The sequence below is a fragment of the Pseudonaja textilis genome, chromosome 9 (genome assembly GCF_049901715.1).
Source record: "Pseudonaja textilis isolate UNSWEBS1 chromosome 9, rPseTex1.2, whole genome shotgun sequence".
Lineage (NCBI taxonomy): Eukaryota > Metazoa > Chordata > Lepidosauria > Squamata > Elapidae > Pseudonaja > Pseudonaja textilis.
In genome coordinates this window covers 27585390-27597828 of record NC_141998.1, presented here as the reverse complement: position 1 = coordinate 27597828, position 12439 = coordinate 27585390, and the positions used below count along the sequence as shown (strand labels likewise).

General features: G+C 44.4%; 1 protein-coding gene across 11 annotated transcripts in view; it reads left to right on the top strand.

Annotated features, from left to right (window-relative positions):
* The first annotated feature begins 2965 nt into the window (after positions 1 to 2965).
* Positions 2966 to 12439, top strand: part of CEP164 (centrosomal protein 164) — a 31363-nt gene continuing 21889 nt past the window's right edge. For 7 of the 11 annotated variants that reach the window (XM_087939263.1, XM_087939259.1, XM_087939257.1 and 4 more), the window contains exons 1-8: positions 2966 to 3092; positions 3172 to 3283; positions 3679 to 3889; positions 4485 to 5960; positions 6990 to 7097; positions 8061 to 8168; positions 10324 to 10412; positions 12153 to 12359. In XM_087939263.1, coding sequence (XP_087795389.1) covers positions 3011 to 3092; positions 3172 to 3283; positions 3679 to 3889; positions 4485 to 5960; positions 6990 to 7097; positions 8061 to 8168; positions 10324 to 10412; positions 12153 to 12359 — 2393 coding nt within the window. In that variant the 5' untranslated portion in view covers positions 2966 to 3010. The remainder of the gene's footprint in view (positions 3093 to 3171; positions 3284 to 3678; positions 3890 to 4484; positions 5961 to 6989; positions 7098 to 8060; positions 8169 to 10323; positions 10413 to 12152; positions 12360 to 12439) is intronic. The other 4 variants (XM_087939264.1, XM_087939262.1, XM_087939256.1 and 1 more) reach the window with 2 other exon arrangements.

The window sequence follows — 12439 nt, the reverse complement described above, 5'->3', positions numbered from 1 at the left end:
CCGGTAGTGGAAATTTTGAGTAGTTTGGAGAACCAGCATATACCACCTCTGACTGGAGATTTTACGGTATCCGTCCCCTGCCATGTCCACCAAACCACACCCAGAGAACAGGTAGTCAAAAAATTTGAATCCCACCACTGGTTGGAAGAAGTTTCGCTTCTCATCCAAGAAGCTTCAGCTCTAAAAATTGCAGACTACAGGAGCCAGGAGCACTACTCAAGTGACCCTGAAGACACCGATAAATCTCCAAATGCTCCAACACCCCTCTAAAAAGATGCAGATTACCAGCTGTCTGCAAGGAATATAAATTCTTCCATTCCCCGCTGTCCTGTCACAGATGTAGAAGTTTCTTGGATGAGAAGCGAAATGTCTTCAAAAGAAAAAAAAAAGGCCTGTTGCCTCCTGAAAAAGAACATTTAGGACATCAGGCAGCAGGTATACTTGAGAGCGGCAAGATTGGAGACTCAATGCCCAGTTGTGGCACTGCCAGAATCCAAGCATATAGGAGCTGGGAAAATCAGAACATGAGATGAGGCAGGTAAGAGGACGATGAAGAAAAGCAATGGCAGCACCAAAGTCAAGGAAGGGAAAGAAAGACTGCAATTAATGGACAGAGTGGCAAGATCAAAGAGTCAATGCCCGATGGTGGCACTGCCGGAACATTAAGATGCTGCAGTAGTTGGAAGCAAGGAAAAACAATGGAAGCACCCAAGTCAAGGAAGAAACAAGACCATCAGACAGGCGGTATACTTGAAAGGCAAAGAGTGACAAGATCAGAGAGTCCATGCCCAGTGGTGGCACTCCCAGAATCCAGGCATGTGGACATTGGGAAAATCAGAATGTGAGAAGATGCAGCAGGTAAGAGGGCTGCAAGGAATTGCAATGGCAACACCAAAGTCAAGGAAGGGAAACAGAACACTACGCTTTAAGGGAAGAGGTGCCAGCTTTCCATTCAATGATCCCTTCAGACTGCAACAGGTAGAGAGGAAACCAATCTCCTACCCATCCTCCTTCCTTCCCTGCTAGGGCCAGATTCAGCCTCCCATCGTGACTCCAGGCTTGGCTCTATTGCCTGCCCTCCCTCCATCCCAATCTCACTCAATTGTGAGTTATTTCTATACCCGCCTTGACCACAGGATGGCAGTTTTCTGTCTCTTAGCATTAGCATTGAGGCCATCATAGATCTTTTTAACGGTTTAAGGCTTTGGAAGCAGGATTCCTTCTTCTGTACCTATGTTGCAGCAAATGGGCCTCCTGTTGCCCGATTAATATTAAGGAATTTAATAACTACAGAATAAAAAAAAAATTAAAATCCCATTTAAAAGTCCCATCATGCCCAGGTCGCTGCGAAAGGCAGTTGGGGGATGACTAAGAAGGGTAGACAGGAAGTCGGCCATCCTGGGAAGGTCGCTACCAAAGATAGTTGGGGGGGAAAAAAGGCTGTCGGACAGGAAGTAATCCATTATGGGAAGGTCATTTTTCTAAAGGCACTAGTGACTATGGGACAGGAAGACAATGTTTAATGTGGTTTGTTTGAATTTATTGTGATGGTGTTAATAAGGTTAGGTTTTATGTTCACTGCTATTTTTGAGACATACGTTTTTATTAAAAAGTTTTATAATCTGTTCTTTCTATTTATCCTATCAGCAAGGCACTCTTACAACAAAAATGAAAAAAAAACCCATTGTAAAACATAACTAGGATATTTAAATGCTTAAAATAAGAAATTGGAGATTTCAGTCTCCACAAACCTGGGCAAAAGCAGAGGGGGATTGATTGTCACCATGTTGCCCTCCCTGTTTTTTCCCCCTACACAATAAAACATAATTGTACAAAACAGTATTTTTAGGGTTTTTATGTTTGGTTGGGGACACTACATTATTACACAAAACTTCTTTCTCTTCCTATTGGCTAACTGCTAGCATTGGACCTGCATACTTGCAGTGGTTTCTTTCTATGAGATGTGTCCTTCCACACCTCCTGTGACAACTCCTGAAAAGGGGAAGGCTCCACTCTCGAGTCTCAACAAAAGGATGCGAGTTAACCAGCTTTTGAATTGCAATTACATTAGAGGGGGGGAATCTACATTTGAGTATTCTTACTACCATGTTTATGTCCAACCTGGGAAGCTGAAATGCAATCATTTCTTTCATTTAAGCAGCAAGTGTGCTATCCAATACATCAAACAAGGAAATCAGCAGGGTTTTTTGAAGATCATAACAAAAACAATTTTATTATGTAAATGTTGGGTGTGGGTTAAATATCCACCTCCTAACCTGCTGTACAATTTTCCCAAGACTATAAACTGTGCCCTTCCATCCACAAGAGTTTGTGGCTCAATGCTGCTTCTTTTTTATCTTCATAGGGATGCCATTGCTCACCAATTAATGTGTAAACAAACCTACAGAAATGGTGAAAAACAAAGAAGAATGCATCTTTTTAAAGATAGAAAGTTTCAGGAGAGAAGAAAGTGGTGTGACTTGGCTGACAAATGACTTTGGTGTTCTGCATCCCTTCCAAAAAAACCATGGTGGAGCCAACAGAGTGGGTCCAGCCTTCCTGAACCTCCAACCTTACCTCTTCTTCCACTCCTTTCAGTGAAGCTTTTGCCAAAGCTTGCAAAAGGCCTTTGAAGCTGCAGCTACCAAAACAGCCGGCGCGGGCCGGGCCAGCGGGCACCGGGGCAAGGGCAGCGTCCCCGCTTGGCCGCCACATGATTTGTGCGTGTGGGGGGGGCGTGGATGAAACCCCCGGGACGCGGGGACGCCTGGATCGGGAGCCCGCCTCGCCACGGTGAAAGGACGGCCATGCGAGTCCCTCTACCTGGGCGGCCCGAGGGACTTCGTTCCGCCGCTTCCACCATCGGCGCCCGAACGACGCAGGGCGGCGCGGCGCGGCGCTAGGAGACGGCGCGGCGCCATGGCAACGGCCGCGTCGCTTTCCGGGGGCGGGAGTTTTCCGTTGGGGCAGCGGGGCTCGCGGTCCCTCGCTCGGCGCCCCCCCGCAGGCCATGGCCGGGCCCGCCCTGCGGATCGGCGATCAGCTCATCCTGGAGGAGGACTACGACGACAGCTACATCCCCAGCGAGCGAGGTAGGCGGGCGGGCGCGCGGGCTCCTCGGGCCAGCCGCGGCCCCGCGGGGTCTCTTCACCGGGTGCGTCTCTCCCGCAGAGATCCAGGAGTTCGCTCGCGTGGTGGGCATCGACCCCGAGCACGAGCCGGAGCTGATGTGGCTGGCCCGGGAGGGCATCGTGGCCCCGCTGCCCGCCGAGTGGAAGCCGTGGTAAGCCTGACCGCCGCTCCCGCTCCTCCTCCCGGGCGCGGTTCTGGGCGGCCCCGAATGTCCCGGGCGGATGCGATGGTGCCGCTCAGCCTAGCTGGAGGTTCAGGGGCGAGGCGAGGCCGGGCGGAGGTACTCCGGTCCCGGGGAAGCGCCGCAACGGCCCAGCCCCCCGCGGACCTTCATATGTCTTCCTGCCTGGGTGCCAGGTACGACTCGGGCGCCGGTTTCGGGTGCGGTGACGAGGAGAAGGGGGTTTCCGTCAAATTCCATTGGTGGCATAGTTCCTGTCCCGTCCTGCTCTTTTTCTCTCTCCTGGGGGGGGCTCCAGTTTCTCTTGGGCAGGGAGGGGGTCTCCCTGAGCGGTTGCTACTTGCTGTCTCCCTCTCTGTCTGCAGTCAAGATATCACTGGCGATATCTATTACTTCAATTTTGCCAATGGCCAGTCGACCTGGGACCATCCGTGTGATGAGCGCTACCGCCAACTTGTCATCCAGGAAAGGGAAAAAATTCTGGAACATGGAGGTCTTAAAAAAAAAGAGAAAAAGAAGAAAAGGGCAGAAAAGAAAAAGGATAAGAAAGAAAGAGACCCATCGAAGCATCTTGTGGTGAGTACTTGAACAAGCATTTCCGAGAAACAGATAAAACCTTTCTGGTTTCTCATTTTGTTCTTGTTCTTCACCTCCACACCTCCCTCCAAAGACCTGTCTCCCCATGAGATAAAGGATCTGGGCTTTACACCTGACTAGCAGTAGTCAAGACTTTCCCACTTTCAGTTTTGTTTAACCCTTTCCTGACATGGCTGGGAAAAAATTCTTTTTTAAAAACTTAAGTAATAACTGGAGAGAACAATATGTTTTGTACAGCTTTTTAAACCATTCCAGAAACGTAGAGGCCGGTTCTAGCCTGGCACTTGCTCTTATTTCATGGGTGTTTCTTTCAGTCTCTGGTGCTGAAAACTTGGCAGGGTTTGCCTTGAATTCTCCCCCCCAAAAAAAAAAAAAAGCTATTGTAACTGTGCATGTCATTCAAACAGCCAATTACCATATCCAAGCTGATATCAAAAGTCTACCAACCATCATGGTGGGTTCCTCTGGCAAGCAAGAGTAAGAAATGCAGGGTTGTTTTTCCTTGCATGGCTCATATAGAAGGAAACTTAGCCTGTTTACAAAATCAGTAACCTGATGGTTTTTGCCTACTTAGGAGATGCAGTCGGAATCAGGGATTCTTCCATCAACGTCCTTTTATCGAGTATCATCTCCTGTCCTGTATTCAGAGCATGGTAGTCCTGACCTAGAGCAACAGGGTAGCCAGGTAACACAGAATGACTTCTTCCTAAAAAACGCCAAGGGAAAGATTTCAGATGCTGGTGATTTGTCCAGGCTGCTATCGAGCCTTGCCCCAGGGAAACTACAACCTCTTCTGCCAGAAAAATCTAACCGGACTCAACAGATCCTTGCAGATGTGGAGAAAATTCTTGGAAGAAATGCATCTTCCAGCCGGTCAGACATTAATCATCAAGCACAACAAGATGCAAATACAGAAATCAAATGTGCAGCTGCTAGTGGTGTTTTATCAGACTTGGAAGCTGAGGATGTAGATAGTATCCACCTCATAAAGCCTTTTTTCCAAACACTGAAGAAACCCTCTCAAACTATAGCAGGTGCTATGACTGTGTTAGCCCTGGGGGGAGTCAAGGAGAAAAAGCTGTTCTTAGAGGGAGAAAAACAAGGTGAAGACCATGGGAAAGGCCATGCGGAGGGAGATGGACTAGTCAGGAAGGAAGACTTCTTGCATAGTGTTGAAAAGGAAATGCAGCTTTCTCCCTCTGCTGCTGCTTTCACATTGATCTCATCTGGGACTTTGGAGGGACAAGGTGACATCCATTATTTTCAAAATGAAATATTAAGGCCTCTGGAGAGAATAAAGGAGAGAAGGGGAAAAAAGAACCCTTCTGAACAATGCCAGGCCACAGAGTCCAGCCCATGGCAGATCGAGACTCTTATTCCTCATTCTCAGCTGCAGGGTTCTGTTGAGCTTGGAGCCAAGACAGGAATTTCGGGGAGTGAAGTGTCATCTCCTACACCAGGTCAACTCACAGAGGGGAAAAAACACGATCCAAAGATAGAATCTGACAGCGGTAATAGCATGAGTGTTGCTAGCAGCCTGTCTGACCACCTTGCTTCTCAGGTCTTGGGTGAAGTAGACAATTTCTCCTGGGATTTACATAGCTCTTGTGAATCTGAACATCCCACAAAGCATCTGCCTTCTCCCCAAAGACCATTTTTGGAAGCTATAAATAGCCAAGCACAGAGCTCCCCAGACAATCAGTCAGCTAGTGAGTGCTATTCCGAGGATCAGAAGTTCTATCAACATGTCCTCCACATGGTGCAGAAATCTAGGAGAACAGAATCCGGCGTACCCAAGTCTCTCAGGGGTCAGAAAGACTGCAGCAAAGGGCTTGATTCTGATCAGACTGTTCATCCTGACGGAGAAGGAACTAGAGAAACGGCAGCAGTAGAAGCAGCAATTCCTGAAGGAGAGAGGTTGAAGCCCCGTGAAGGTCAGGCATGCATCCTCCAAGACAACCAGGCAGGAGAGCAGCTGATGCCCAATATGATTTTGATGGAAGGAACCTGCAGGGTTGGGCTTCCAAAAAACGGAGATTGGATTGAAGAGGTAGGCAATTGGCATTTATAATCTGTCTTTTCTCTGAGAAGACAGATTTCCCCCCACTGTAAACTATTGCATGACACCAATATTCTGATGGCTGGTTAGACCAAGAATGAGTAACTGGTGTAAGGTTCGGATTTGAACTCCAGCTTCCTACTTATTGACTGGCCCCTGAACTGGGAAGAGAGAATAGGAATATCCCCTATTAGATAGTACTAAGAAAGGAAATGTTTATATTGTTAACTGGTTCAGAGATTATCTGGGCTTAAAAGTGAGCAGCAAAGTGTTTCAATAATTCCAAAAGGACCCACTTAAGCTTGGGGAACAGCTATTAAAACAGTACATTTCTTTTAATGTATGCAAGTACAAAGTGATGCCTGGTGGGAGAAAGATCTATCCTGATTGCATACACAGTAAATAGTGGGCAACCAGAGAAAGGATCTCAGGATCCTTTTGGGTAGCTTGGTGAAAATACTGATACATTATGAAGCTGAAAAAAGATTTCATATAAAATGATTGTAATCGCTACTTTGTCCTTTACATTTTAATATTATATTTGGTGGTGTGACTGGAACTTCAAAATAGAGTAAAATTGGCAAAGGTGTAAAATACTAGACAATTGGCAATTGGCAATTAAAATACTAGACAAGATTGGAGAGATGGTCGAGATATATATAGTGTGAATAAAGGTGAGAGAAGACTTGTTTCCTCTCTTGAAATATATAACGCTACAATGGTCCTGCTGCATTGTGTCAAAGGCAGCAATATTCCAACACTCACAATGCCCATCCGGATGTTCTCTTTTGCCTCCTTTGGTCCAGGCTTTTCAAGAGAGCCTTGTGTCCTGATTATGTGACATTGTGGCTGTTTCAACCAGTGCTCTTCACAGCTCCCTAAAAACAAATGGGAGAAACTCTGTAGGACTAGCATGCTGTCTTGAACAATCGCAAGGCACCTGACTGCAGGTTGGACTGGCCTTGTGGCTCCTTTTTCCATCTTAATGCACTGATATTTTGATTGGTTTCCCTTTGGTAGGCCAACAGCTGCATAAAAAATACTTTAAAATCAAAAAATGAGGAGGAAAAGGAAGCTTGTTTGCCTCACTTGATATCCGATGTGACAGAGAAGAAAGAAGTCAGTGAGGTAGTATTTTTTTTCCCATCAAACACGTCTGCTATACCTCTGAAGGGAACGTGGTTTTTTTCATAATGTATCCCAGAAGGATCTTTGAAAAAGCCTTTCCCGGCATTGCCTCTGTGAGCCTGGGAAATCTGCTCCCAGATGGCAAGGGAGGGTGATGCGTTCCTGTAAAAGAAACAGGGCAAGAGTGCATTTAATGCTACGGGGGACACTTTCTGATCTGTCCTAAATGTGTTTTATGTGGTTCAACAACTATATAGTTATTGTGAAATGCAGTAGTTGCCTGGTTTTCACGATGGGCCCTTTGTAGACCAGGTAACAAAACCCTAGTCACTGTGCTGCTTAAGAGAAGGTTTCCAAACCCAATTCAAACTGCTCATCGTTGTCTTTAAAACGTAACTGGTATAGCACCAGGAAGCCCCAAGCAGCACCTTGACAGAACTGAATTGGCCCATCCAGGCAGCTCATCCACATCCTAATCCTCAGGAAAGTTTGACTAAAGTTAATGAGGGGGGAATTAATAAAGTTAGGAGGAACCCTGAGCAACTGATCAGTTGGAAAACCCTTCTGTCTTTTAAAATGCAGTTTGAGAACAGTGTCTGTAACTTGAGGAGCTGTATGTTTTTCTGAATGCGTTCCAGTAGAGGATGAAAGCCATTGGGTAGGGAGGCTTTCGCTTGGTTTCCTTTTGTCTATGATTCTGTGCTCAAAGCTAGTTCTTCACTGAGCTGCTTTTTTATCCCAAGTTGTTACCTTGAAATGGCATCTTTGAACTGAGGACTCACTTGTTCCTGAACAATCTATTTAGGAATGTAGTCCTTTTAGAAATATCCCAGGTCGTCTAGAGCCCATAGTTTGTTTTCCTGTATGCTTTTCGGCAACCTTATGTTGGTTTTAGGTTTTGTAATGGTCTCTAGGATAGTTTTCCTTTTCCACACACATGCTTTTTTTGTCTTTGGTTTCCAGAATCTTATTCTAGAAAAAGTCTTGGACGTGGCTGAAATACCTCCAGTCCTAAACAGTCCAAAATTTGGGGTGAACCGAGCCACCACTGAAAGCACTTTGAAAGAGGAAGTAAGTTGCTGGATTTTTTTTTTAACCAGTTAGTAATCCATCAAAAAACAGCTTTTCATATCGAGGACAAGAAATTTACCCAAGTCCCTTTGATAAGTGACTTTTTTTTCAAAGTTCGTGTATATGACATCACAGAACTACTTCAATTCACATGTTTGTTGACACCTCGGAAACTTTGGCTATTTCTTGAGGCAATATTTGCAGAGGAATATAGAGAGAGAGCTTGAAGTAGGGATGCAACAACAATTATGGAAATATCAACTTTGCCCCGCAGACAGGAGGGGATAAGGAAGAAATTCAAGACTGCCCCACCTTGACTCTCTTGGGCATCGAGGGAGGGAAAAAGAAACTTGGTCAGACTTTCAAATTCTGATATTATATCCTCTAACAATAAAATAGGATGCCAGGAACTCTCTAGTGTAAGTTTCAGACATGGCCTACCTCAAAGGGCAGTCAGGACTTATTTCTGTGGAATCCATACAGATTTTATTTCCACCAGGCTTCTTCGTTATGCTTTTTTGTTTCTGCCAATTTCTCAAGAGTAGACATTAAACTAATTTTCTGCATCTTCTTGTGTCCTTTCTTAAAAATCAATGCTACATTTGCTACCTTCCAGCACTGTGCCCAATTTGAGGATTACATGCTTTTTCTAGGAAGTCAGCAAGTCTGCAGTTGAACTATTTTAAGATCTGTTGGGTAGATGCCATGAGGACTCAATTATTTGTTATTTGTAATATCTTCAAATAATCTAGAGCAGGGGTGTCAAACTCAAGGCCCGCAGGCTGAATCTGGCCCATGGGACCGCCCTGAAAACAGTGAAGGACTGGCCCTGGGCTGCAGGCGACCCTCTGGAGCTCCATTTTCCCTGGCAGAGGATTGCAGGAGGTCATCGCAGCTGAAAATGGAGCTTGTGTGGGACACACGCAGTCCTCTTGAGCTCAGTTTTCTCTGGCAGACGGTTGCAGGAGGCCATCCAAGCCAAAAATGGAGCTCGTGTGGGCCGTGCGCATTCCTCCCGAGCTCCGACAAAGTTACAGTCATACAGTCGCAAGTGGGAGAGGATGGGTGATAAGGAGTGATGAGAAGATTAATAGTAACAGTAATGCAGATTTTGTAAATAATTGGATAGTGTTGAGGGAATTATTTGAGGCCATCACAGCCAAAAACAGAGCTTGTGAGGGCCATGTGCAATCCTCCTGAGCTCCGTTTTCGCTGGCAGAGGGTTGCAGGAGGCCATCGCAACCAAAAACAGAGCTCGGGAGCCCGTTTTCGCTGGCAGAGCATTTGGGCCACCATACCAGCACTCGGGCCCCCGACATGAGTGATGTTGAGCTAGCCACGCCTACCCTGGCCATGGCAACCCTGCCCCCCCCCCGAGATCAAACACAACCCCGATGCAGCCCTCAATGAATTTGAGCTTGACACCCCTGATTTAGAGTATCTTGTCATCTCAATTTGCTCAACAGTTCTGGTTCTTCCCTGTGAAAGTCAATCCAAGATATCCACTCAATAGCAAAGAGAGACAGAAAACCTAACTGGATTTCTTACTAATCTCTATAGTGCCCCTGAATATTCCTTTTCCTCCTTCATCATCTAAGATCCAACTGCAGTTTCCTGCTTTAAATATATATTTAAAAGTTTAATGTTTAACATTTCTTCCTATGTGCACTCCTGAAATTCTTTTTGCATGTCATACACTTTTTATGCTCCTTTTTGTTCTCCTAAGGGCAAACTTTCTTAAAAGAACCCTTCTGAAGTTTTAAAGCTTCCTGAATATGACTAAAGAGTCGTGCTGGCCTCTTCTGGGCTTAGCATTCTTGCTGAACCTTGGTTATTGTACTTTTAAATATCCTCCAGGCTTTATTGAGTGATTTGGTCCTCTTGATTTTTTCTTTCAGTCTTTTCCATCAGTTCCTTTATTTTTCATTTGCTTTTGTAGTAGTGTGAAATATTTCAAACTCCTTTCGATTTTTCAGACACATAACTGTGTTACAATAACTGTTTTTTGTTGGTTCCACAGTAGGTAAAATCTTGCATCAGATCATGATATCACAAATCTAGAAATCTCTTGTCCAGATTGGATCTGTGATATTCATCACCTTTTCAATGAAATGCAGAGCTGTGGCAAAGCTTCCATCTTTCCTTTCTCTTGCAGGACAAAAATTGGCTGGCACAGGAGAAAAATGAGGACAAAGACAGCTTGGAAGAGGAGCACAATAGTGGATCTGCTGTGGCAGAAGAGAGGTATAGAAGCCCAAATCCTTTGCAAAAAGCATGATCGTTGCACAGCCGTCTCCCGAGACCTGACTTTCTGCAGGCTTGCTTCGTTTAATTCCACTCTGTCCCCACTTGTTTCTTCCGCCCTCCTTGTGGCAGCACTGCCTGCAACTTGGAGCCACTTATTTGGCTGGGGTGGAGAGTTAGCCGTTTTTCATAGTCTGGGATGATGGATTTAAAGGCCAGCAACATTGTCTTGGGCTGCTGGAAGCCCCAAATCTAACCAGGTCTCTTAAGAGAGTCCTGTCCCTGAAAATAACAGCAGCTTCTGAAGCACATTGGTTTTCACCAACGCATGTAAGCGTAGAACAGAGACTGTAGCAACGTTGTGCATTTTATTTATTTAACGATTCTTTCATCATTAAATACCGATTCTTTCATCTTGCATCTCACTAATTTATAGTGTGGGGAGGAAGCTTAAAACCAAATATGGATAAATAAAATTTAAAGAATTATTAAAAGTTTGCTCAAAAACATGCATGTTAAACATTTTTTAAAAATTCTAATAAAGCAGGTAGGTTCCTTCGTCTTAACAAGGAGGTCGCATCAGAGACCAGGAGGAATTGCTGAAAAGGCTTAATTCTTGAATCCCTGCATAACAAGCTGTGGTATCTATAGGAATAGCTTTTTTAAATCAACTCAGTGATTAGGATGAAATGTGAATTACTCTAGAAAAAAAATTAACTTGAATGCCTTTAAGGGACTTAAGGGTAATAACCAGTACCTGGAAATTCTCCCAGAATAATATTTTAGTATAAATGAAATACACCTTCTTTTGACTATTTCCAGAGACCAGTCGGCTGCTGAATTCTGCAGTAAATAAATTTTCTACACTAGTTGCAAAGGCATTCCCACAAATAGCGATTCTGATGCTTCTAAGATATATCTGTAAACTTTGAACAAGCCAGGAAAACAAAATGAACATATTAACAAAAAGCCATTTATATTGTATGAGGTTAGCCCTTCCCCCCCATGTTGGTATCCAGAATCCAGATGATTAGGAAAATTAAAACTATACAAGATGCATTGCATTTAAAGGTGTTCAGACCATTCATAGAATGTGGTACTGTTATTTGATTCTGATATTAAACGGTAAACCTCCTCAGTATTTTGTAAGGAGTGTGTTCCAAGCACTCTTCTCCTTTTCTGAAAGTATGTATACAACTAAGCATCTAGGGAAATTCCCTTCCTCAACTCTGCCCTAGGGATTTTACCCTGCTGCAACCTTAATGGGGAAGGTTACAGCCAACTGAAGATGGTGTTTGATTTCATTGTACGAGGTGCAATGACAATAAAGTTAAGTAAGTAAGTGTGCAGTTAACAGTTCAATGTTATACTGAGCTGAACAATTGATTAAAGAGTGCTTTCTTATCCCTTTGCATATTTTGATCCTCTGGGTTTCTTCCTGTTTGAGAAGCTCATTGGCTGCAGATGAAAGAAGTGATATTACTGCAAGTAATAAAAGTATAAGATGAAAGCACGTCAGATTGAAATGATTGTTCAGGCATCTTGGTGTATGCTGGAAGCAACCTGAGGATATCAAAATTGAATGAATTGGCATTTGCTTTGCTGAGTGATGAAGAATTGTCCTAAATAGGCTTCCGTTTGCTCATAGGTCTTTTTTCTGTATCAGGTCTTTTTAGGCTTCTGTATTCTACCCTGGTCCATTTCAAGTAATAATTGGTGTGAACTTGTTTCTCTTAATAGCAGGCAGTTTGAGACTGAAATCGACCCAATAAAGCCATGGAATGTCCATACTGGAGGGTCACTGAAGGAAATAACCAAAGTGGAAGAAACAAACGTTTATTTGCTGGAAGAAAAACAGATACATGTTCAGAATTTGCAGGAAGAACTGCAACAGGGAGAGGAAGAAGAGATCCAGATGTTACATCAACAGCAAGAGTCTGCCCTTTGGTGAGTTTCTTTGAATCTATACTATGGATACTTGGTTTTCTTCTCCCACCCCGCCCAAATAAATGCCAGTAGTACTTATC